Source organism: Lepidothrix coronata, unplaced genomic scaffold (assembly GCF_001604755.1).
Source record: "Lepidothrix coronata isolate B3197 unplaced genomic scaffold, Lepidothrix_coronata-1.0 Scaffold85, whole genome shotgun sequence".
Taxonomy (NCBI): domain Eukaryota; kingdom Metazoa; phylum Chordata; class Aves; order Passeriformes; family Pipridae; genus Lepidothrix; species Lepidothrix coronata.
Window position 1 is genome coordinate 3,444,669 of NW_016690265.1, and position 26,804 is coordinate 3,471,472.

Here is a 26,804-nt window from a genome sequence, read left to right on the forward strand (position 1 = left end):
AATTTCAGGAAGACATGCTGTTTAACTTCTTAAGCCTGAAAGTGTCTGTAGGATGATTATGACTATACTCAGACTTGAAAATCTTACAAACAGAGGCTTGGAAATGTTGCAACTTGCATGGAAGCCCTAGGCTAGACAGCATGTGCTAATTAAAAACAATACAATGGAGATGGAAATTCAGGGAACCATCTATGGAAGGAGAAAAACCAGATTTTCAGAGACCAAGGGAAAAAGTCTTGATACATTTGCATCTTGGTATCTAATGCTGAAGAATGAGGGGAGGAAGGAAGTGTGCCCACAGCCATTTTTGTAAAAATCCTCAGACAAAACCCTCTTTGGGAGGGGAAAAGTAATGAGAAAATTAGGCAGGCACACAACAGCTCTTAAGAGGAGAGAATAATAGCTCAGGGCTTTTTATTCTTTGTCCCTTATAGTTAATCCAAGAGCAATGAGATATAGGCTTAAACTGAGATTGCCGCCAAAAGAAAAGCTTTTTTTCTATTCCACCCATTTTTGTTCTTAATTCAGGGTAACAAATGACTAAAGAATATAGAAATGGGGTAGTGCTGCAGCTTACATGCATCCCCAAAACACAGTATCCGAATGCAAAATGCTCTGAAAGAGGCAAGGTGTAAGGAAGTACATGGGATTATTGCTGTGCCTCCCACTTCGCTGTATCTTCCCCTCGTGGGAGTATAAACTGAGTCAGTAGATCAGCTAAAAAGGAATTTGAGTGTCAAATCAGTACAATTGCTTTATATTTCTCAATGAATCTTTATGGAATTAAGCTTCCTCCCCAGATGCATTTCACCATACTTTTGTGACTCCTGGGAACTGTTCTAGCACCAAATTCCAGAGATCAGTTTGGCAGCTGGAGACATAGAATGGATCGAATGGAAATCCAGAAGAGCGGAGCTCATATCCTAAAGTGAATGTAAGCCAGAGCACAGTGGGGAGACCACGGACAACTGTGGGTGTACCCAAATGGTTACGACTTCTGTGCGCATTTTTAATCCTTAAAAGCTTAGCTAAGGAGTAGCAGAATCTTTGGCAGCACAAAAGAGAAAAAACCTTAGGCATGACTGTAAGGCAGGTGTGTCTTTGCTCTGCAGATGTCAGTTTTCAGGTGGAATTGTCTCTAAGAAATAACTGTTTTACACTAACTGAAAAACTGAATTATTTTGAAATATACAACCTGTAATGTTATGTAGATTACAGCACTTCTTCTGTGAATTAATGAAGACTGTCATAACTAAAATAATTTGATGTAAGGGATGGTTTCAGAATTTACTTTTCTTTTTTTAAAATGTATTGTTTAACTTCCATTTGAAAAATCACAGTGAAGAACTATGCTTGGGAATCACTGGATACACGTGCATCCCAAAATACAATATCTGCCTCTCATCTTAATTAATAGGGCTTTCTGACTCTTATATGAAGCAACGTGATTTCAGCAGTGTGGTTATTTCAGGATTCCAAAACCAAGGTAGTAAAATACCATGTTGTCTACCTGTACTGATTACTAAGACTGGTAAACTCCAACTTTTGAGAAGGTGTGACCTTAAAATATGGAGTCAGCTTGGCTTTACAGAAAGAAGAGTTGTGAAATAATTGAATATAAGTGAAAGAAATTAAAGTGAGGAATTACAGTTATCCAGTCTAGTGACTCATTTCACTAGCTGGGGACAGGGTTACTTAAGTATGAAAAGGAATGGGTGACAGCTCAAACTTCCCTATTAAGCTCTGTGAGTAACAGGATTAATTGGAAAGGCCGTCTCTCAGACTTCCTTTTAAATTACAGTATCCTCTTAAAACATTATGCCTGACTATTTGTATTGAATTAGTGACCTCTTTCGCATAATTGAAAATGTTAAAGGTGCTAAGTGCACTGCTGAACTTTTGGTTGATGAACTTTTCTGGCCTGCTCAGGTTGTTTGGTAGTTCCAGAATTCCTTACCATTAGACTTTTTGTAGTGGAATGGAAGTAGCAAAAACAATGGCTTGCAACTGTTAGTGGATTTGAGTACTGGGCTGAAGTGGGTGATACCATAATGTCTCAGCAGAAAAAGATGTTGATGACTTAGTAGTGAGTCAGTGTGGGTTAGTTGTGATTAATTGCAGAACTGGAGATCAGGGATTCTGTTATTCCCAGTATTTTGTGTGTGTGTGTGTGTGTATGGTTGGTTGTTGAAGTGTCATTTTTCAGTGTTCTAGTTTTCTTAATAAAGGTAAATAACTTCTGATTAGATCAATCACTTGGAACTTCCTGTGAGGTTCCTGATGGTTGTTGTCCTAATATGCCCAACTGTTTTGTATGACACAGTCCTCCATTCTGGAAGTCTGCCATATATTCTTTGTTCCTAGGTACGTGCATTTACATTCTGAAATGTGAAATAAGCTTTGATTGAGTTGGCGCAGGTTATGAACCTAATACAGGTTGCTGTTTGAGATTGCTCTGTTCTAACTCATCTTTCCCCAGGTTTTGTGTTGTCTTTGAAACTTCTGATGTTTGCTTCTAGATTATTCCTTAAAATTATGAGTAGTAAGTAGTCCTTGGAGTTTTTCAGTTTTAGTAACTGTGTGATTGTTTGTTGGTTGCTTTTTTTTTTCCATTAGTAGCTACCTCTGTTCAGCTGCCAGTTGTTTATCTGCAAAATGCACTGTATTGCACAAGGCTGTTTTTCTACATCTCAGTATCAGATATTACTAAGTCAAAAACTGACAAATTTTGTATCTACTCAGTTTTTCAAAGAATGAAGTAGGGTTTGGTTTAGATCTCACTCATTTCTAGTTAATATAATCTTGTAGAAAGGTGGTTTTTACCAAGGCTATAGCTAAGAAGAATATGTGAAGGAAAACAAGTACAGTGAAGAAAAAGCTGATAATTGTACTCTTATTGTTTTCCGTCTGGATCATTGTGTCCTACATAAATACTATTTCATTATAATTGATTTAATTTAACCTCTAGGATGCAGTCTCTATAATTGCATTTAGACTAATTGTTACGTCTTGTATGTTTTCCAAAGGTTAAATTCCATGTGCTTTTCTTTTTCCTTAAGACTGTTCTTCTTATGTTTCACTATATAGCCTAAAAATCTAAATAGATTTTAAACAACGAGAACCTTCAGTTTCTTTTATATTAAGAGTATTGTGTTATTGATGATAAAATTTACCTAGCATCATGTAAAAGATTTAAGTGCCAAATAGCTCTGAATATAACTTAATTTTCAATTCCATTCCCCTAGGCAGAATATGAGGTATCTTCAGATGAAAAGCGAATAGACTGTGGCCTCAAAGTTTTAGAGACGTACTTCACTAATGGGGTAAATATGTTATATTACAAAATATTTTCTCAAGCGTTTTGAAAAATGTCAGATAAATAGATTGAAATGTTTGCATTGTTTTTTAGTCAACTGACTTTCAAACTTCATTAGTCCTATTTTTATCTTTCTGAGAGGTGTGCTGTAAAATTCTGCTCAATCAACTTGAGCAGAAAACTTGAGTGATCTCTGCTTTTAAGACTACTATGACTACCATTTATTCTCCATTTAACACCTAAAGAAAAATTAATAACATATTAACTCAGAATTTTGTGATCTGAAGATGAGAAATCCTTGGGTTTCTTTCAGACTTCAGTTGCTTTGCTGTATATTTGCAGAATTGCTGCAGGTGTTTGTAAAGTGAAGTGCTCATTTCTTCTGGAGCATTCTGGTTTTTTATTTTCCATGGTGATCATTAATAGCTGATTTTTTGCATTTATTAAGAGTCTCTTTTTTGGTATCCAGCTGAAGCTTTTCTGTGGGTATATAATTAGACATTTGCTTTCTATGAATAGATGCTCCTTCTGCTTCTCTGGTCATCTTATACAAAAGAAGATCTTGAAGATGCCTCAAAAGCAGATAAAATCTAAATTTGCTACATCTCTGCCGAGAATTTCTTTGGTAGTACCATAAGTCACATGCAGTTTTTTGCAAATCACCCCCCACACACACATTTCTTTGGTCTGGTTTGAAATAGTTTCCCAACTTGTGTTAATGTTTCTTTCTCCTTTTTTTCATCTTGCCAAGGGAAATAGATAAAATAGATAACTTGTTTTTGTGGTGGTAGACTTATAGAAAGAAAAAGAAATTTGACTTATTGCCAAGTTTGTTTCCCCAGATACTGAAGTAGTAAATAGCTGGAATAGCTTTCAATACATTTTTCTCTAATAGGGAATAAATAAAAACTTTGCTCAAATATGACTTTCTGGATTTTTATCGTTAACCAAACCATTCCTTTTCTTTTCCTGTGTTAAAGATTTAATTTCATGTTGAATATGAAACTTTTTCTATTGATTTAGAAAATTGCTGTAATTGTTGCTTTTCTTTCTTTTTTTATTATGTCAAGTCTGCAGCACACTTGCCAGAAATACCTCAGGAAACAGTAAATGAATGTAAAGCAAGACTGGAAAAGAACCCTTCTAAGGATCTTTTTATGGACTGTACTAGGTAAGTTAAAAATGCCTAGTGCTAAGTTTGAGTATCACAAGAGAAATTCGTGTGTTTCTAAGAAAAATGAAAGATGAAGTTGTTACACCCAGAAGTATTTGGTCTCTGAAATGAGCATAGGTAAGAAATTTGGAACAGATTTATTAGAGAGCTAGGTTTCCTTCAGATGTGATTTAGATGTTTGACTTTTGCTGAGCTTTTTCTTTAATGCAATTTTTGCATAAAATCACACTGGTGTCTGCTACCAGGTATTCTGTTAAGTTAAATAGTATTTTTCTTTATTATATTCTTAGCTTTTGAGTGACTTCTCTCCATGGTGAAGGTACTCATTGAAATGTGAAGTTGTAAACAGGAACTTGAAAAGTTTCTGAAAACAATGTTACACAGTTTAAGGTTCTTGAAAACAGGTTGAACTGAGGCCAACAGTTATGTTCCACTGAGATGGCTGACTAGAGGATCTCTTGTGGTAGTTAACAGTAAAGAACACAACCTGGTTTTGTTCTGAAGTCGTGGACTGGGATTTCACACCGTAGTAGCAGGGGAGGCTTTTCTTGGAGGGATGGTACATGTTTACGAGTGCTACATGTCTTTTGAAGTCTTTATGTTTCTCATATTTCTGGTTCTTCAAGGCATGTTTGATCATGTCTGAAGGATTGCTTCATGTTTTGTCACTGCTTGGGTCATCTCCCTGACAACAAAAATAAGCATGCTTTATAACAACCTGAGATTAAAAGGTTGAAAGGGATGTGTGAGAAGACCTAGTGAAACGTGTCTCAAATGGAGTATCTCATGTAGGTCATCCCCTTTCCTCTCTGTGGTAAATACCTTTATACAGTTTGAATTAATTGTTTTCCTCCCCACCCCCATCTTGGTGTGTTTCATTTAAGGGAATGATAAGGTGCCTGGTGTTCAGGTATGGATATGGCATTTAGTACTTCAATTTCGAATCCTAGAATAAAATTTCATTTACCACTCTCCAAAGAATGTGTGAAACCTTTTAGATACTTTCAGACATCGTATTTGCGAGGTCATTCTTGCGTAAAATAGCTGCCAAGAGGCTGATGTTTGGGTGGATTTGAATATATGTTGGTAGATTGATAGCATCTCCTGCTTCATCGGTTTTTTTTTTCAGAATAAGATGGGTTTTATTTTTCTGTTTATTTTCCTGCTAGAATTGTCCATGAATACCTAAGCAAAAGACCTTTTGAAGCTTACCAAGAAAGTGTGTATTTTTCCCGTTTCTTACAGTGGAAATGGCTGGAAAAGTAAGTTTATTTATAATGTTTGCATTATAATTTAGTTTTGCTTTGAGACAAATTCTGCTTGTTATGCTAGAAATGCTGTAAAGCTCTAATGAATGACTCTGCCTGTCTAAGAAATTATGATCTGGAAGACAAGATGTAAAGGATGATGTTGATGGGACAGCAAGAGAACCAGTACTCCAATGGAACTATCTGTCTGGTAGTTTAAGTGGTAAATTTGTATTGGGTAAATGGAAATTCATTATCATATAGATATATGTTTGGCTGTCAAGTGTGCAATGGAATACCAGTATTGCTTGGGAATGCTCCCATCCTTTAGTTTCAAACCTTGTCTAATTGGTGGTTAATAAGTAGATTAATCTAGTTTTATAACCCACTGGATGCTTGGGTAACTAATCAGTTTTTTAGGGCAGTTCAGAGACAGATCTAGTAATTACAAGATGGTAAGATTTATATATATTTTAGAATCTAGTTTGGGATTTTAAATCAATACTAAGTAAGTGTCTAGACTCTTTCAGAAGGCTGAGATTGCTACAAATTGATTCCAGTTCAGCCCTGTTGGGTAATGTGATCACATATTCAAACATTAAGGTGCTTGAGCATTATTTTTGTTGTAAATTCCAATTACCCAATGTCTTTATTTTACTGAATTGGTAGCAGAAGCCAGTAAGAGAACTAGGGAAGTTCTTCAAACTCTCTACTCAATGAACCTCCATGTGTTGTCCTGAGAAAAAACCTGCATTAACAATGAATACTCATTTAAAACAGAACGCAGAAAAACCCGCTACCATGGAATAGCCCTGCTCTGACACATTTGGGAGAGTTTTAGCATAGAATGGTTAACAGCTCTACTGCCTCCAGTTACATGTTCCTCTTCCACTACATCAACACCTTAACAATTCAGCTCTTGAACTGCTCTTGCATACCACAACTCTTTCTTTTTTGAAAAAGCGAGGTAAAATGAGAAATGGCTTACCTTTTAAATGCTGCACTGTAAGCATGATGTGATTGCAATGCATGTCAGCCTACTGCAGCTAAGGGAGCAGCAGGACATGAGAAATTGTCTGTGATGAGAACACATAAGGCTCTAAGTGTAAACACAAAGGGCCAAGCTGACCACCTCTTCTTCCTGCTGTTGGGAATATCTGGTGACCACATGAGGGAGCCCACGTTTCTAAACAGAGCACCCCTTTCGTTTGAAATTCAGCTTATTACAGTGCTGTCTTCATGAGGCAAAGGCAACATTTGTTCAGAAATATGTCATAGAACAGAAAGGAGAAAATCAAGACAGACCTCGGGATGGGGAGAGGATTACTGAGTTTGTAATTTCTGTTACAGTAATTGTTTCTTTCTGTTAATCAGGCAACCAGTAACCAAACACACATTTAGGCATTACCGAGTCCTAGGCAAAGGTGGATTTGGAGAGGTGAGTATAGAAGTATCTTTCTGTGAGGCAATTCTTAAGAAAAAAAGAAAGGTTAATACAGAGGAGAGGCTGTTTAAGTCTTGTCTCCATCAATCTACATTTGACACGTCACCTGGCAAACTGTTGTCAATCCAAACTGTTTTCTTTTAATGTGTTAGTTTCAGAATTGTGGGTTGTGCACAAAGTTGGAGAAAACTTCCACTGACTGGCAACAGTTGCTTCTATTTAGAAATTTCATTTGGCAGTGAAAATTTAGTTTGTATTTAATAATTATGTAGAATATTTATGAGCCTAAAATCTATAGATTTTATTAATTCTATTTATAATTAATTGGAGTTTTTCCTCCCCTATGTATTTTAACTGGAACCCTATACTGATGGGGAAGTAGGGTTACTAAATTACCATAATCTTTCACCTGTTTGATTATGATGTGGATATTTGTCCTCTGTCCTGCTTGTCTAGACACACACTGTTATCACAGTCAGTTGTTTCAGTAACAAAAGATCCACAGTTTTACTGAATTATTCAACCCCAACAGAAATGGGTTTCCCTCTGTATGATCACTTTTTCTATTCTGTTACAATGTTTTTGACCCTTTAAAGTTGTTTCATTAGTGAAAGCTCTGTATTGATGCTTACAGACCATCATTTTCTGAGAGCATGAAAGAGTTTGAAAAGAAAATGAAATTATTTAAAAATTCTTTAAAATAAAAACTCTAAATAAATCCCTAGCATCTCTGACACACTATCCTTCTTTTTCAGGTGTGTGCCTGTCAAGTACGGGCAACAGGAAAAATGTATGCTTGTAAAAAGCTAGAAAAAAAGAGAATAAAGAAGAGGAAAGGAGAATCAATGGCTCTAAATGAAAAAAGAATTCTAGAAAAAGTGAATAGTAGGTTTGTAGTAAGTATCTACTTCTGATCTTATTTTCAGAAACGTGTCTCTCTTCATTTACTTCGTTCAGTTTATTCCAGGAGCTTATGGGCACAAGACTCATTTTTTAATTGATTTAGAGATTGTGTGACTTGAGAAAAATCTCGATACCATAATAAGTATGTTTTATGTGTTATTTTGGGTAGTTCTGTTCAGAGGACTTTTTTTATCCAATATTGAATTGGTTTTAGTCTGCCTGCTTTTTTTCTCACTCACAGCCAGAACATTAAGTGTATTTCAGCATGCTGATGCCACTGAAACTTTGTCCTCTGTTTAATAGTTGAGTTTTTATATCCTTGGGTATTTTTGTAGCATTTGTTACTCTATTGCTTATATAGTCCGAGATAAACATGACATTTTAATTGTATATTGATTCAGGTTATATTGCTTTGCTGTGTGCTAAGACTTAAAGAGGTGTCTTGGATTTGAAGCAATTAACTTTTTAATAGAACTTCCATGGAATGAAAATCTTAGTTTTAATACTTTAACCTGATGCTATTATGTGTATTATGGTCTCTTAGTAGCTCTAGTTACTAAGCAGTGAAATAACTTATAATGAGCAAAGATATAACAAGTAAAATTTACCCAAGGTAATGTTTACTTTTTAATCAAAATGTTGTCATCTAAATGTTAATTTAAAATGCATTCTGCTTTGGTTTTAAATCCATTTACTGATAAATTTTGTATTGCTGATCAGAGAGGATTTTGAAGTACCTGTTTCAGAGGATAGTGAAAGTTATTTATAAATATATATGTATAAAATATGTATGTATGTATTTTTCGATAAGCTTTATGTATTAAAAAAAAAATACTGCCAGCTAAAAGAAAAATTAAAAACCTGCTGGCCAGATACATTAATATTTTAAACTATTGCAAATTATGCTTTTGTATAAATATGCTAATGTTATTTTTGCACAAGGCTTCTGGGCTTGAATTGATTGAAACTGAATCCAGAAAGTACCTGAATTGATCCATGAATTACTATAACAGCGAAACTTCTAATTTTGAATGACATTTTTTCAGCATATGTAAATACTCTAAATCAATAATTGATCAAAGTCAAAATTGAGATAACTTTGTAGAATTGAGCACGAGTTATTTTCCACTTGCTATTCAATGGGGTTTTTTTGGTGCAACAGGAAAGATCTGGATCTCAGATCTGCAGTAATACTGGGTTGGGAGCACGTAGATAATTTGTCATGCCTGTGTCACAAGTAAAGTCATTAATAGCTGGACATATCAATGAAAACCTCCAAATAGGAATCCTTGCCCCAAGTAGCTGATTTCTGTATTTATTTCATTTTCTTAATTAGCATTTGATTTATGCTTCCAAAGGAAGAGTTTGGACCTATTACTGAATTAGGACCATTATTTACTTGTATTGCATTTAAAAATATATTTATTGAGTAAAAAAAAAAAAAATCCTACTGATTTTAACCCAGCTAGCTTACCTAATGAAAGCTAAGTATATGTTTGAATTCCATTGCTCTTAGTACAAGTTAGGTTATCTTTGTAGGTAATTTTGAAGATCCTGCCAGATAATCATCAGAGAACTGAGCCTTTTCTATTGAAAATGAATTTTTAACTTCAGCATATGTTAAATTTTGTAATATATTACATTGTGTTAAAGTGGGGTGGGTTTTTTAAATTCACAGGTTTACTTTAAAAGTTTAAATCCACTTTAAAAACTTTTACCTAAAACCTGAAAAAAAATCCTGGTGTTCTTCCTTGCCTATCAGCACCACATTCCAAATACAGGGAGAAGAAAGACTATAAAGAGCTGTACTGAGTCCTTACTGTTGACAAGTTTTCAATCAGGGAAATATGCAGTCACTTGGAGGGTTAGAGATAGAAACTACACATTTGATCTTAAATAATTTCTTGAGTTTCTTTGATGTAGGGCAATTTTGAGTCTCGTAGAAGTTCAGGAAGATGGTTTGGCAATGCAAAATTCCTGAGGTGCTGATAAAATAAGTAAATGGGCATGTTATCTGGACAAAGAGTAATACAGGTAATGTGCAGCTGAGGGGCATCATCAATGACTATTTTCTGGATGGAGCTCTATGGTGTCTAAACAGATTTGTCACTAAGCTCTTGTCTGGTGGTGTAGGGTTTGTCTATACAGGCAAATTAGTCTGTATTCCTTTGTGTCTTCAAGTTCTCTGCAGGAGTGATTTTTCTACTTGCCTGTTTTGTTATTTTTGTTTATAAAAAGGAATTCACATACTGATTGTATTGGAAAAAAAGAGCTGTGAGTTGTTTTGAGGTCTGTGAATGACTAATGATGCTCTTCTCGCCCTGCCCCATTTTTAGGTTAGTTTATCCTATACGTACGAAACGAAAGATGCCCTGTGTTTAGTATTAACCATAATGAATGGAGGGGATCTGAAGTTTCACATATATAACATGGGAAATCCTGGCTTTGATGAAGAAAGGGCTATTTTCTATGCTGCAGAACTGTGCTGTGGCCTGGAGGATTTGCAGAGGGAGAGAATTGTTTACAGGTGGGTATTATCTGGAGTCACTGGTACCTTTCCATGTCTGCTCAGCACTGAATGTATTAATTGTTTCCCACTAGAACAAGTTCACAGTAAAAGAAGCAAAAAAAAAATTCTTGTCCTTTTCATGGCATGTCCTTCAGAATTACTGATCTTATTTGTCTTCTTACTGTTAATTTAGGTCTGGATGGTTGATACATTTTAAAATATTATAAAATTGATTCAAGGTTTGTTTGAAAAATGAAAATAAGTTACGATTTACAAAGCAAATTAGTTTTTAATTCAAGTAAGTTTTAGGAATATGGGATTGTACTCCTGCCCAATCCAAAGTAGTTCACAGAAGGCTATAGAAATCCCTGACTGCATTGCATGTTATGATCATGAGAGTAAAATGATGGTCATAGTCAATATGAAAAACTTCTTCTGTTTTTATTTCAGGTTCCTCCAATAAACACATTATTGCTTTTGAATTAATTAAACTATCAGAAGCTTTCTGCATTGTAATTGAGATTGTATGGTCTTACTGCTGTTTTCTGTACATACATCATTTACCCCTGGTATGCATCAATATTACAGAACAAGCAAAACAAACTTCATGGTGGACCAAGAGTGCTTTCTTTATATTCCTAGTTTGTAATACCTAGTACCAATTCTTTCAAAGAAGATCTAAAGTCTAACTTAATATAGTGAGTCTTAGTCTTTTCCCTCTCCAGTACAGAAGACCAACACACACACACAGAGCAGAAAGCAGCAGAGCCACAGAGTAAATCAGGCTTCTGTTGGTGGTTGGATGTGGTTTCCTAGAGAATTTGGCCAATCATGCAGTGCCACACGGTGTGTTTTGGCATAGATGTAGGAGGGAAGCACAGATGAAAGATCTGATCGGCTACAAGTAGGTCATTTCACATTGCCCAAGTGAAAACAAAACTGTTTGTGTAAAACACAAAACAACAACAACAAAAAACCCCAAACAAAACAAAAACCCCCAAACCACAGCCCTCCTGTTTAAGCCCAACTTTTTAGCTATTTGCCTACAAGAAGACCTTCAAACACATATGTCAAATCCTAGTGTTTTCTGTCTTTGATTCCAGATCTTGGAGTGGTCATGCTTTCTTCTGGAGCAGTCTTAATGGCTAGATCTCTGCCCTGTTTGGTGCTATTATATAATCAGTTTCCAATTATTAAGAAATCACATTAGCTTAAATTTATGAGCATGGAAAAAAGTGGTTTCACAACCAGTTCTGAGTAAAATTGTCTCTTAATTAGGAGCATTATTTTTAATCTTCTGCTCATACCAAAATGAAGAACTGAGAGGCAGTTACCTGTACTTGTGTTGGAAACTGAAGAATTTATAAACTCAGAGGAAAAAGAAGGTCTTAAATTTAATCATAATACCTGGGAGTCTTCAGAATGTCACCAATTACAGTGATGTGTTACACAATCAAAATTCTCTATCTTGCATCTTAATGGAAATACATTTAAGCAGCAATACAGTGATTAGATATGTTTAGTAAAGCAAAAAGGTTGGGAAAATTTGTCAGAATTATTTTATTCTCACTAAAGAAGTTATGGTGGCAACCTCCAGTCTTAATGTTGTTGTGGAAAGGGAGAACATAATGAAGCACATATTCATTGATTACATGATTTATTTTTCAAAATTATGGTAACTAGTATTTTACATTCTCCAGGACAAGAAAATAGAGAAGGAGAGTTTTTCTTATTTTGCTGTTCCTCTGAAATTAGAAATAGTTCTTTTTCTTGTTGCCATATCTCAAGATATCTTACTGTGTTTGTTTTCTAGCTTTAAAAGATTTTTAAGTCTTTTTAGACAAATAGCTTAACCTGTTAAGGTGGACTTTAATTCTGTAACATACTGTGGTAAAATATTTTCTTGAGAATGGGTTTCTGTGTCTGTCCATCTGAAATGGCAGTTTCAGTGTAGATCAGTCATGTTGAAATGTATTATAAATGTATTATATTTGGGATTTTGGGCTGTGGGGAGGCCCTGGCCCGCCCCACATGCCTGCGGCCCGCTGGGCTGCGGGGAAGCCTAGCCATGATGATGATGATGATATTTGGGATTTGCTGCCATCAGTGGCAAAATACCTCAGACAGTGGAAAAACATACCCTAATTTTCCATTGACACCAGTTTTCTTCTGTGTACTTCTTGTGTCTTTTTCCCAATTGTTATTGTATTTCCAGCAGTGGTGTTAGGACTGTCTGGAGGACCATTTTATTAGTGGGGTTCCCACTGGATTAAAAGAACAGATGTAGAGCTGGAAGGAGGGCCCTGCCCTGCCCAATGACAGCAATTGAGCCAGTTTGCTTGTTCAATGGGAGCTTGTGAAACTATCTGTGACTGCCCATATGGTGCTGACGTTAGAAAAATAAGCAAAGAGACAGACAGAGGCAGTAGTGGAGCTATTCATCCATCTGCTGCGTTTAAAGTCTGGTAATACTTAGAGCTAAGTCAGTTTTACATAAGTCAGAGTGAGGAACAAGTGCCTGCTTTCCAAAAGGGACTTAATTGCTGGAGTTTTCCTGTAGGAGTTATCCATCTCCTAAAGGATAGTAGTGGTTTTATCAGATGAGTTGCTTGAACACCTAGATTTTCCTCACAAACCCATGTACATACCCACAGTGCCATGCAATTTGCCTGGAAGGTAAGGATCAGGCTCAAAGGCCTGTTGAAGCTGTAGTGGATAAACCCAAGCAGCTCCTTGCCTGCCTCGTGCCTCTGCTCAGAGCAGACGTCTGTGCAGTGAAATCCAGGAAGGCTTTCTCTCTAGAAATTTTCTCTGTAGGAAGGCTGATGTTAGCTATGGCATAAATAGACTAGTGCTTGTCTAGTCCAAACTAAAATACAGAATTTTATTCAACTTTTTTAATAAACCTCTTAGTTTTGTGAGCTTTGCAGTCATCCAACCTTTCTCTGATTCATAAGGGCAAGCTGCTGCCTCTGTTGATAGGATTACATTGCCACCTCTCACTCTGAGCTTGGTCATCCAGTGCAGGGTGTCTGTGTATTCCAGCAGAAAGTGAGAGTTCAGCCTCTGTTGTGGTGTAGGAAGGGAAGAGGGAGAAGGCTGATACCCCAAATCTGGCATCCCAGGACTAGGACTTGTAGCTGAATGCTTCCAAAAGCTGACTTCTTTGTGCTGCTAGGTCAAGAAACTAATAGCATTAAAGAGATGGAATTTTGGCTGGAAATGAGTTTTACTATGGACTAACCAAAATCATGTCAGACCAGAATAAGCTTCTATTAAGCAGAAGATGTTGCTATTAAGTATTAGGTTTTAGGTTGGGCTTTAATCGGCCGTTTTGGAGATGGAAATCTTTAAACTTGTTTACTTGAGTTAAATTGAGCATATATTTTGTGCTTTAAAGTCAATGTGTTTCTACCTAAAGTTTGAGCTGAATTTTCTTTGCTTTTTTGATACTGATGTGGAGTTTTTAATTGTTTGGGTTTTTTAAACTGATCTATCCTGATTTCTCTGATATTGTAATATCGTATCTAACGTCAAATTCTTAACATTATGAGGTTTGTCCAGACTTAAAAGCATTAGAAACAGAGTATCTTTCTGACTTCTTTGTACAGTTAATCTAATAAGATAATGAAACTTTAACATGAATACACATATTTCAGAACAAAAGGGAAAAAAGTATATAGATTTCTTGGTGAACAAGTTGTATGTGTGTGCATTTTGCTCTCATTTAGAATGTCAGTTCCAGAGTCATTCTTGCTAAAATTGCTTCTTTTACATTATTCAGTCTTTTCTGCTTGTATAGATTAACTGTTCTTGTCACAGTCATATGCATACCCATATATGTACATATTGTTTTTAATAATCTATTTCAATAATAACTGACTTTTTAGCCAAGTACTGGTTTTTACTTGTCTATTTCTGGCTTTATGATATTTATGATGGAATAAATCTAAGAGACTATATTGCAGTCATATACTTTCTGATGGACAAATATGTATATATAGTATACATTAACAGTATACATTAAAACTGATTATCTACATTATTATAATTAATAATGTGCATTATATATTTTATGCATATATTTCATGCCTATATATGTATGCATGCATATAAGTTTTCAATAGAATCTGCTAGAAGATAAATCCTATAAGTAACCTCTGAACTGCTTCTGATTCAGCTTCAATGATTCCCCAAATTTTCCTTGTGTGTGGAGGAATCCAGACATCCCATTGAGTTTCTTCTTTTGTTCTGAAAGTACAAATGCACAAGAAGATGCAGAACTCCAATACTGAATTAATTGCTCTTTTACTATTTCCTGAGTTTTGCTAGCATTTAATAGCTAAAAAATGTTGCTTTTGAAACTTGATGTTTACAGAAAAGTGATAGAGACTCCTAGAAATTTGATTGCAAAGAATCCTAGCTAGATGCAGTCACCCAGCCTTTAGAAATTGCATATCCAAATTAAAGGAGTGGAGTTTGAATGGATGTGCTTAGTCTTGAGAATATGAGTTTTTGTTGATATTCTGACACCCTGGGGTGGAATATAGCAAGTGATCAGCATCAAACTGCAGCAAACACACCTGTGTTTTATAATTTGGGAGTTGTATTGCTGATATTCTGAGGAGAAATATCTTTGACCTGTGAGCACAAATTTGGGTGTAAGTTGGTGGTTCCTTCATGTCAGGATTCAGAGTTGTGTGGAGAAAGTTTCTTATCCGTGGAGTACAAATTGCTTTTGTTAATGTAAAGAGTTGGGGGAAAGTGGATCTGGAGTTCTCTGATTAAACTATTTGTATTACAGGCCATCAACTTCACAACTCTTTTTTGTATGTGGGTGGAAAAGTTGCTTCAATCAGAACCAAGAAATCTTATGTTGCCTCTGTGGTACTTGATGACAAATAATTTTGCCTTTGTTTAATTCACATTTCTGTTGTTTGATTTGTAGAGACTTGAAGCCTGAGAATATACTTCTTGATGACTGTGGTACGTAAAAATTAAAATTAATTTTGAAATAAAGATTTACACCTCTAATTAATACTGTGCCAGAAATCAGAGGGATTTCCTCATGATGAGAGGAACCTAATTGTTAAATCTTAACTTTAATTAGCAATGAAAAAACTTCCCTTGCTTTTTAGAAGACAGGGGAAAAAACTGGGACTTTGGAGATCAACGATGATGATGTTTGAAGGGTTAAAAAATTAAAGGCTACTTTTTCCCTTTTGCTCCTCTTTCTCCTTCCTTCACTTGATTTAAGATGGCTAAAACTTTTACATGGATTTGTTTTGTTTGTCTTTTCTTCAACTATGGAAACACAATTTGTTAGATGTGGAGCCAGAACTTTACTTAGTAAACCAGAATGTTTAGTCAATAAGAAGAAAAGAAATCTGAAGCATTTCTGTTGTAAGATTTCAACTAAAAGAGTTCTCATGGTCACTAGTGCTTATGTGGCTGGAAAGAATCAAGAAAGTACAAACAATATGAAGAAATGTTTGTAGTCTTTTGTTTTTCAGAAGCCAAATTAATCTTCTTTAATGACTTTGTATGCAAGTCATTACCAGAATCTTTTGAATTGACTGTAGAACATGTGCATCAATTCTCTCCTAAGCTGTGGGTGAATGTTACAAGTTTGTTCTTGTAACTGCTGAGCATTTTAGTTAAGGAAAAACTGTTTTTGAAGTCATTAACACAGTATATTTTTTTTAAAGTCAGCATGTTCTGACTGATAAATTTCAAGAAAGATGATGCTTGGGAGAAGTCCCTTTCCAAGACCTAAAGCTTTGCTAGACATCAAATACATTCTTTAATTTTTCTCTCCAGTAGTGTCTTGCAAAAGCTGACGGCTTCTTTGAGGAAAAATGTAGCCTTGCAGGACTGCATTAGAATGCTCTCTCTCTGCCAGGGATATTTTGATCCAGTTCCAGGGAGCAGAGGAGACTAATTAGAAAATCGCTTCAGGAGCTCAGATCATGCACTTGAGAAGGGGTTCATCAGATGTCAGAGAACAGAAGAGCATCTGAATGTATTTAAAATAGCATTTGGTGCTCCGGAGCATTGAGTTATTTCCAACCAGTATACAGAGTGGCACTTGACTTTCTCTACTCTCTCTCCATCTCTTGATTAACTGTCATGTGTAAATCAGAAATTAATATGCTGTCAACTAATATTGATGCTATAGAGATTTTTGAATTCCAGAGCATGTATGCACAAAGGCACTTGGGCATTGGAATGGGCTGCCCAGAGAGGTGACGCAGTGTCCACTCTAAACAAGACTTTAAAAAGCCTAGCATGCTTTGGGCTGGCTGCTTGCTCAGAATGTTGTACTAGAGACCTTCTGAAGTCCTTTCCAGCCTGAATCATTCCATAAATTTGGGTATTTCTGTAAATGACAGTATCCCTGTCCGTTATAACCAGTAGTATAAATGAGTGGGTTTTTTTTCTTTTTCCCCAATGGAACTTTTTTTCTTCTATAGATAATTGGCAATATTTTCCTTTAAAATTGAAAATATAATTGTCCTTTCTTCTGTCTAAACCTGTATATTTTTATTATGGAAGTACCTTTTGCATTTTTACAGTAAAATGTCTTACCTTGAAGTGTCTTAAATGTGGTTGAAACAGTTCCTGAGTCTGTCCAAGAAAGAATGGTATCTGTCCATGGGAATTCGAGGGCGGGTGGGGTGAATTTATTCCCATTGCCCTTCTTGGACTGGTTCCCCATCTGAGCAGTGCTGGTCATGAGAAATCAGTCTTCCACCACGTGATTTCTACATCGTAGGTACTGGTGTAAATGTGTGACTAATAGAGACAGTAATCAGCTTGAGAAGTTTGGCTGATAAAGTGAGGTAGAAGCTGTTATCTACTTAGGAGTGATTCATGAGAAGGGGAAATCCTACTATTGAACTGACATGTACATATAAATAATTCTAAGTAGGTTATTGACTCAGCTGCTTTTGTTTTGGGGTGGGAGTGGGAATAGCAATTCTGAGTACTCATGCTTGGCATTATTAGTACTCTGTGAGAGGAAAACTGGGTGTCTCAGTACAGGGCTTGGCATTATTAGAGTACTCTGAGAGGAAAACTGGGTGTCTCAGTACAGGCTACAGTCTTCTCACATTTGGAGTAAGTTAAGTAAATTTTGAAGCTTTATTAGGAAGTCAGCTAAGTTTTTGTGGTGGGAGTACAGAATGAAAAAATACAAGTGTCTGATGCATAGATACAGAATCTGAAACGAGCAGTCATCATTTCTGTTTGTCCTAGAGCAGCAACCTATGGCAAAGCTAGGAATTAGAGTGCTCCACAGCAAATATTTTGTGTATGACCTGCAGGAAATCACTTAGATCTATGCCTCTTTTTCTTTACATATTTAAGGAGGAGTTGAATAATAATAAAAAATCACTCCTTTCTACTTGAGTATATGAATGTTTTTGATATTTTGGGGTGGTTTTTTTATGAAGGGTTGTACGGAATTTTTTTCAGTGATGACCCTGTATTATTTGCTGACTATTTATAATTTATTTTAACATAAATAGGGCATATCAGAATTTCGGATCTTGGATTAGCTGTGCAGATTCCAGAAGGAGAAACGGTCAGAGGTCGAGTTGGGACCGTGGGTTACATGGGTATGTAAAGTATCCTTTGCTTGTTACATTTTGCCAGAAAATTTGCTCCCGTCAATATAAGAATGACTTGTCCAGAGAACTGTATTTGGCCTGGATTACTTACTAGACATGTTATGAGAAGAAGAAAGTGGTAGATGTTAGTAGTCAATTTTAAGCCTACTGATAAACTTGAAAACTTAACTGAAAATTCTAGCTCTAGGTAGAACTTCAAGAAAGCACCTAATTTTTTTCTGAGATTCAAAGAGATTTAGCGTCACAGGTAAGCAGGTGGATTACTGTGACAATACATTTCTTTCCAAGCTTTGGAAAAACTTATTCTTAGTTTGTAAACAATACTGGACTTAAGCATTAAAGAATTTTAGTTCTCTTGGATACAAACAGAGTCCTTACTGTAGAAATTAACATTTCTTCAAAGTGCAGAGAAGCTACACAAACATCTCTGCGCAGAGCCAGAAGGGTAACTGAGAGTTTTTCCAATATTTTATTAGTCAATTTAAAGTGAAATGTCATGGATGTGTGTTTGGTTTTGTTTTGTAGCTCCAGAAGTGCTCAAAAATGAAAAGTATACATTCAGTCCGGATTGGTGGGGTCTTGGCTGCCTGATTTATGAAATGATTGAAGGACAGTCTCCATTCAGGAAGCATAAGGAAAGGGTCAAACGGGATGAGATTGACCGGAGAGTAAAGGAAGACCAGGAAACATATTCAGACAAGTTCTCAGAGGAGGCAAAATCCATCTGCAGGATGGTGGGTGAAGAGATGTAGAGGTTTGAAAATTAAATTTCTAATCCTTTTAAAGAGATCAACTACAGTGTTTTAATGTCTTCATTCAGAAGGGAAAGCTGCATAAATTGATTTTTCATCACATGATTGAAATGGTCCAGTACTGTTAGGAGCACATGTAATTATAGATGGAGTACAACAGCTCAGCTTGGATACAGCATGGGAAGAAGTGGCAAAGTAGTACACTAGTTGGCTCACCTAAAAGAGTATCTACAAAACAAGAGCTTTTTTTTGTCTTGCCTGATCTTAAATTTATACAGAAAGCTTTCTGTACTAGTTTATGCAAAATATGTGCATTACTTAAGCCCATTGGAAAAAAGTTAGTCTGTATTTCCTGAAAGAAAAGTCTACTGCAGTGTCTGTACTGTAAAATCTATTCAGCGTAGCATCAATTAAAATATTCTCATATAACTTTGGGTATAATCTTCAAATGGTCTGCTTTCAGGGATTCTTTTTTCTACTGAAAATATATTTGTTCCCAGAATGTTGTCATTTGGATTTCCAGTTTGTTTTGATACTTGATAAATTTTATCTAATAAAAGGCCAAGTAGCAAAATAAACTTATTGAAAGACATGGTATGTAGAATTTTTTTAATTGTGGGATTATATCATGTATCAGCTTTTTTTCCCCATGTCTTTGCAGTTACTTGCTAAAAATCCAGGGGAGCGACTGGGTTGCACTGAAGATGGAGCTGCTGTTGTAAAGCAACATCCTATTTTCAGGAACATTAACTTCAAGAGGCTGGAAGCAAACATGCTAGAACCTCCATTCTTGCCAGATGTAAGTAGGTGAGACAGATTTGATTAGTATCTAAAAAGGCAAGAACTGTCATAATTCTATGTCAGCAATCATATGATCCCAGAGAAACCTTTAAAATTAGTTAAATTGGCAGGAGAATGCCATTGTAGCTATTAAGAGCTAATTTTTTTGTATCGTTTCATCTGAGATCACAAAGTTATTTACACTAGTGGCATTTCTCTAGGGAGCTTTGCAGCTGATTTCTTAGTCCTTAAAAGTCCACTTCCATAGCTCAGATGCAGAACAAATGAGAAATATGTTTGAAGAAAATACTCTGGAATTGAAAGGAGGGTGACAGAAGATGAGTGAACTATGACAACCATTAAGAAATCCAGGGAAGGTTTTGATACTTCCTTTCTGTTACTTGCTGGATGGATGAAATTGTTCAGGTGCCTTGTCCTGAGATTCTTTTAAGTTTTCATATTTCTGTTTTGTAGCATAGTGTAATTTGGTGATCAGCACTGTGAAATGTAAAATTGCAGGTATTTCACTCCCTTTTTGCTCATATAGAGAAACAAAAACCAACTAAAAAATACCCAACCCCAAAACTTTAATGAATCAATCTTGTCTTGTACTGCAGCCACGTGCTGTATATTGTAAAGATGTCCTGGACATAGAGCAGTTCTCAACAGTAAAAGGAGTGAACCTGGATACTACAGATGATGACTTCTATTCCAAGTTTGTTACGGGTTGTGTCTCCATCCCTTGGCAAAATGAGGTAATGTATATTTCTTAAAAGATTATTTTCCTTAGTACAGCAGTATAGAGGATTTAATGAAGGATATAATTAGTATTGATTTTCTCTCTAAGATGTAAAGAAGTTTCTGCTTTAGACTTCCTTGCTTAAAGACTTCAGAAAGAAAGTTTTTCCCAAAACATAAGCTAAAAACTGAGATCTATGGTAAATTTTCATAAATAGAGTCTGACATCATGTCATCATAGATACAGTGTTCAGAACAGTGTTTAACTTCAGCAGGACCACCTTTTCCTTGTTCTTCTATCACATGTTATTCAGTATTGCTGTTCACAGGAGAGAGATGGAAGGCTATTCCAAGTGTTCAAAAGCAAATAGGCACAGTGTTTTGTATATAGTGCCTGTGTATCAATAGGGGATTCAAGTGACACAGTAATACAGAATTGCAGACTCACCTTTTCCAAGGTTTCAAAACAAACAACCGAATATCAGTTGAGTCAGACTTTTCTCTTAGAGCTTTTTCATGTGCCTAGTGAATGACTATTCGAGTATTCTGCATAGAATACTAGAATTTTACTACCTCTTCATGCAGTTCAAATCCTCTTTACCATTTCAGCAAGAGCACTCAGTAACAGATCTTTAAAATCACAGTTGTTGTTACGACTGCCTTCCCCCTGTTATAAGGTGTTAGTTGAAATTAGTATTGTCTTGAATTCTAGAGGCATAGTTTCTTTCCCAGTATGATTGGTTTTATTTAAAGCTTGAACACAAAAGATGAGCAATTTCTCAAACAATTTGGAGAAAAAAGTACATTCCCTTTTGTTTTCCTTTTGTTTTTTTGTGTTACATTAAGAAGGAGATTTGAAAAGGTGTCATTTGACATAGAAAGTCTTCACTAAGAAGAAATGAACCTTGGAGAAATAGATCTTTCCTATGCTATGTTGTAATTCTGAACTTCAGAATATGATCTAGTCATGAAAAAATGCACTGCAGCTTAATGACCCAACATAGCGGGGTAAAGTTGGAAATAGTTGTGGAATTCTGGTGATGGCAATTCCTTCTCTTCAAGGAATAACTGTGCAGACTTCATTGTACATTCGTGCTTATTTTTTATTTTAATTCGTGTTACTGAACCTTCCCCCAGATCTTTGTGCTTGGTCTTTTAAGAATTCCATTTGCCCTCCATGACTGTATTAATGTCATGGTTTATACTAAAAGCAGAGTGCATTTCTTCCTATTCCTCTTTATGCCCTCTCTCCCTTCTACAGGGTGTATTCATCTGGCTCCGTGCTGTTGTGACAGATGTGTACCAGTGGCATTCACAGACAAATGCCAACTAGATGTGGGCATTAGCCACTCCCCCCCTTCTGACCCTGCCTGTTGGTTACATTTTGGCATTCACCTGCTGTCCTTTCTGCACCCAGTGATTGTGGGTTTATTTCTTTTATTTTCTGTGTATGCAGACAAAGATTATTTCAAAATCCCTTTCTTCTCTCCAGAGACCCATCTTCATTATACCTATTTTTTTTCCCTGTGTCATGTTTATTAATTAAGTTCAGTTCAGGGTATAGAGATATTACATGTGTTAGGCTAGATTGCTCTGACATGAGCAGAATGCACGAAAGGAAAATCAGTTTGTGGGTCTAAAAACTTCTGCTTATTGCATCATAGGCAGAAGAAAGGCAAGAATGCAACCAAAACAAGAGAGCACCTGAGTACTTCCCTGTGTGATAGTCTCTCACTGCTACTCATCAGTTTGTTGAGTGCACAGGGAGAGCCCGTGTTGGCTTCGTGCCTCCTTTGTGGAGCTCTGTGAGTGCTGTAGTTTGGCTGATGAATTAAAGAGTACCCAGCCAGAGTAAATAGATAATACATGGAACTTGTTTGAGAGGCTTGTGTGGACATTTTGTTTATGTTTCATATGTTTCAAAGATGATCGAAACGGGATGCTTTGAAGATATCAATGCGTATGAAACCGATGGTACTGTGTCACCAGACAGAGAGAGGTCTCCTAAACCAAAGAGAGGCTTCTTTCACAGACTCTTTAGTGGAGAGGTAAGGTTGTTCCTTTTCTTTCATAAGAAAATTAATAGCAAGACCTTAACTTCCATTCAGGTTGTTTATGTTATTTTATGATAGGAAAAACAAGTTGTTTGCTGAATACTGAAACTAATGAAATGTGGTTTGTTATGGTTTCCCCTCCACTGCGTTTCAGAAACTGGCAATCCCTCTAACTCCAGGAGGTTTTCCTCTATCAGCATTCTGCCTTCCTTTAGTTGCCTGGGAGAAAGGTAGTGAGTGCTGTTAAAAGCTGTGCTACAGATCTTTCTTTTCTAAAGAGTTTAATTTGGGGCTTGCTCCTTATGTATTTTGCCAGTTTTTAATTAAAACTTCTGGAGAGATGTCTTCAGAGGTAATTGAGACCCTCTGTAAAACCATATATAAGTAACTTAGCAAAAATAAGTATATATCCAATAAAAAAAGTAAATAAGTAGAAATATCCTCAAAATGAATGAGTGGGAAGAAGCACCATGAAACAAATGTTAAAATATCTGCAGTAGTTTAATGCCTTTAGCAAAACAACAACGTATCTTCACAAAACAACAACGTATCTTCACAAAACAACAACGTATCTTCACATAGCTGATAATGCACAGCCTTTTCTTACACACCTGACTTCTACTCTTTAGTAAACATTCAGAGAAGTCAGTATTTACCACCTAAAAGACACAATGCATTGTGTTTGCCTATAGGATGTAAGAAAAAGGCTATTTGAAAAGGTTTGCAGTTGAAGATGTTATACCCAATTCTGCTTGCTCAGTGTGCCTGCACTTAGAGTGGAATTACCTTGAGAACTATGAATGTATTCCAGTAGCGAACACTTTGGTAGAAATTACTTTTGCTTTCAAGCAGAAATGGAATTTTAAAATAGCTCAGAGTGTATCGTTAAGTAGCCACAGCAGGGCCATGTATTAAAATTGTATGAAGAAATTTTTTGTCTTCAGCTGGCAATTCACCTTCCTAAAATGATACAATGCTAATGGAATGTATAATAGCACCATCATTTTTAGTTTACCTTTGCAAATTCACTTTTCTCCCACTTACAGTAGGTGGAATAGGAGGGATGGTTGAGTGTACTAATAATCTCAGCTACAGATAAAGCTTGTGTCTTACTGTGGTCTTTTCCACCCAAATCAGCAGGATTCATACTGTCCCAAGATATGTTTCTATGTATTGAGAAAGAGTCCTAAAAAAATGAATATGGTTTGAGAGTTTTCAGTTGGTTTTGAAGTAATAAGGCTGCAGTTAGTTGTCTTGTGAAGTTAAAAGGAGGAAAGAACTTAAGGTTAAATGAAACTTTAATGACTTGAGATTTGGGGTTGGATTGTGGCTTCCTTTGATTTTTCTTAAAGCATTTAGTTAGTATGGAATAAAATGTGCTGGAGAAAGAGCCACCCTTCCAGCCTTTCCGTTGCCCATAAAACGCATAAATAAACAATTGTGTCGGTTCTGCAGCTGAGTTGTCTGTTTGTCTTCTCTTGCAGGTCTGTTTTAAATCTGATTGCAGTGATGATGAGCAGGAGTCCTCCAGACTTTAAATCATTTTACTCTCATCAGAAAGGATGAGCAAACATTAAATGTTTTATATCTCTGTAGCAAATTGTATTATATATATTTTTTATCTGAGTTCAAGGATTTTTGTACATTTGTACTTCATTTGTTTTAAGATGTATATTTTCACTAAAGCTTAATTGTACAAAAAGCAATGAGTGCCATTTGAGTGAGTGTGTTTCTGTATGTATTTGATTTATCTTGATTAATTTTTTCTCAGTGGAATGAATCTAGGAATACTAAAAGGATTTTAAAGCACAGAGATAATACCTATGGCATCAGTGTAACTTGACTTTGTATGTTCCTGGTAAAACTCTTTTTGTTAATTAGGATCTTTATTAGCAGTTTTCTTAACTTTAAAATTGCTGTACTGATGAATTTAATAATTCTGGTACTATCCAGCAGCATGGCAGTGCTATTACCTAATGTATCTCTCAAGCAACTGCTAAGAAAAAAAAAAAGGAATTCAGTGCACTGTGGCCAGCTATTAGGAATTGCTCTTTACTATCTGGCTCTGTAGAATATCTTTCTGTATGTCTGTATAAAGAGAATTCTGAACATTTAACTTAATCCTATGACAAACTGTAGTGCCCCATTCTTCTTTTTTCTACCCATCTTACACATCCTCTTCATACAGTTTCTTGGCATGAACCTAAGCCAAAATTTTGTAACTATATTTTGAAAAGTGTGTTGTCTTTACTGAAAGGATTGCTTTATACCTGTGGGGACACCTTTTTGTTTTTTTCTGTAAATGAAATTGTTTTGAACTCTCTTTAGGATGTTATAATTTTGTAATGGGTTAAAAAACAAAACATGGGCTCTTCTTACTAACCTCCTCTCTGCTTGTTATGTTGTAATATGCAATGTTGTGGGGTTGACAGCGATCACTGCCACTGAGGAAAGGGCGAGATAATTTAAAGTAGCAAATTTAATTATGTAAATATTTTTTCTTATAACCTTTTAAAACAGAAACATTAAAACCTGCCTTTAATGATTGCTTAACACAAATGTGGAGCTGATATTGAAGTTTGTTATGGTTACTTGATGTTCATTAGTAAAACTGATAAAAGCTACCTGAAAGCTAGTCAAACTTCCATTCTTCTGGACTCACACATGTCAGACTTTTTATTTGGTTTCCAGTAAAACTATTAATCTCTCTGTGAGAGTCAATTTAAAGAGCACGTTTCATTAAGAGCCTTTTCTGTTTTCAAAATTTGAGTTAGGGGCTTAAAATATAATGGAATGCTCTTGGAGTTGGATACATGACTTTAGTTACGTATTTTGTTCTGTACGTATTTGTATTCTGAAGATTTGTCTCCACTGAATATTCTTTTTTTTTTCTTTCAAATCTCTGGGGCCCCAACCAGACCACACATGTGTTGTACACACAGGGCAACTGAGTAGCCCCCACCTCAAAAAGGTCTCTGCTTGTGATCCACAGACCCACTGGAAGAAATTTAAGCTGCTTCTGAGAAACTCACAACATACATTTGGTTGTCAAGCCCATCATCAGGTTTTAATTCACAGTATTTGGTCTCTAAAGACAAATGTTTTGATGGATTAGAATTTGAAAAAAGTTGAAAAACCAGTGTGTTACAGAACCCTACTGGGGCTCAGCTGGTGTCTATCTGAAATTGCCACAGAAATAAGGAATGAGAGACTCTTTTCCTGTGTTGTTAGTGCATTTTTCCTGCAGTCTACAGCAGCACACAGGACACCAAAATGACTTGTGGAAAGTACAAAGAGAAATTGGCAGAGGGAGAGAGAGTTGGAATGAATTACTGGAAGATGGTCTGATGTAATAGTGAAGGGATGGGAGGCTTGACAGAAAGAGAAATGTCTGAAGTGAGGGTGTTGGCTGGAACCATTATGTGTGAGACAATGAGCTGGCATGGTCTGACCTGACCCTCTTAATTTTGTACCACAGTAATACAAGGACTCTAAAGAGATGGGAATGGAAAAATGGGGAAGTAGTAAAAGTGTTTTATAAATACCTACCTGGTTGCAGAAGTCATCATTTCCCTGATTAAGGGGATTAGTTTTTTAAGGTCTTAGGTTTGCTGTTTTGAGGCAAAGGGGGCTGTATTAAGACTGGACAAATGGGGTGACAGAGTGGGTTTAATATCTGCATAGAACTTGAAATTTGGGCAAGAATACCATGGACACAAGCTGAGTAAATTTTATGAAGAAAATACAGGAATGGGCTTTAATAGATTAAAAAAAAATATCTGCAAGTTTATTTATCATGTATTTCAAATATTCTTTCCTCATTGGATGGAGAGGAATCTTAACTTAAAAAAAATCAAATCAACTTCTCTATTTTGGAGTGTTGAGACAACACATTCTCCAGGGTTCTGCGAAAAAAAAAGACTAGATGAAGAGAGAAGGGAAATTGTTCCTAAAAAGTGGTTATTTACATGTCTGCTTCTTTGGACAAGGAACTCCTTGTAAAAAAGCGGAGGATTTGTTTGTTTTTATGAAGTTTTATTTTGTTTAATTTCACAAGTTTTTTCATCAATTCTCAATAATACTTTTGAACTGGTTTTGAGTGGACTATGTTTGCAGGATTCAGACCTAAGTTCCATTCCTTTTGAGGTTTGGGTTTTCTTGGTTGGTTTTTCCCCAGTAGGCTCAAAATGGAATTTTTCTGCTATAAATTTGTCCCCTTTAGCTAGAAATACAACCACATAATAATGACTAGATAT

The 26,804-nt window shown here is 35.9% G+C and overlaps 1 protein-coding gene across 2 annotated transcripts in view; it reads left to right on the plus strand.

Annotated features, from left to right (window-relative positions):
* The window catches only part of GRK4 (G protein-coupled receptor kinase 4), a 38,871-nt gene extending 12,404 nt beyond the window's left edge, over positions 1 to 26,467 (plus strand). Inside the window, exons 4-16 of one of the 2 annotated variants that reach the window (XM_017820785.1) lie at positions 3,246 to 3,323; positions 4,387 to 4,487; positions 5,660 to 5,752; positions 7,112 to 7,175; positions 7,937 to 8,077; positions 10,421 to 10,611; positions 15,542 to 15,579; positions 18,123 to 18,212; positions 18,750 to 18,958; positions 19,638 to 19,775; positions 20,374 to 20,511; positions 22,420 to 22,542; positions 24,033 to 26,467. In XM_017820785.1, coding sequence (XP_017676274.1) covers positions 3,246 to 3,323; positions 4,387 to 4,487; positions 5,660 to 5,752; positions 7,112 to 7,175; positions 7,937 to 8,077; positions 10,421 to 10,611; positions 15,542 to 15,579; positions 18,123 to 18,212; positions 18,750 to 18,958; positions 19,638 to 19,775; positions 20,374 to 20,511; positions 22,420 to 22,542; positions 24,033 to 24,086 — 1,458 coding nt within the window. In that variant the 3' untranslated portion in view covers positions 24,087 to 26,467. Of the gene's footprint in view, positions 1 to 3,245; positions 3,324 to 4,386; positions 4,488 to 5,659; positions 5,753 to 7,111; positions 7,176 to 7,936; positions 8,078 to 10,420; positions 10,612 to 15,541; positions 15,580 to 18,122; positions 18,213 to 18,749; positions 18,959 to 19,637; positions 19,784 to 20,373; positions 20,512 to 22,419; positions 22,543 to 24,032 lie in introns of those variants that run through there. The other variant, XR_001875770.1, reaches the window with a different exon arrangement.
* Positions 26,468 to 26,804: the final 337 nt, after the last annotated feature.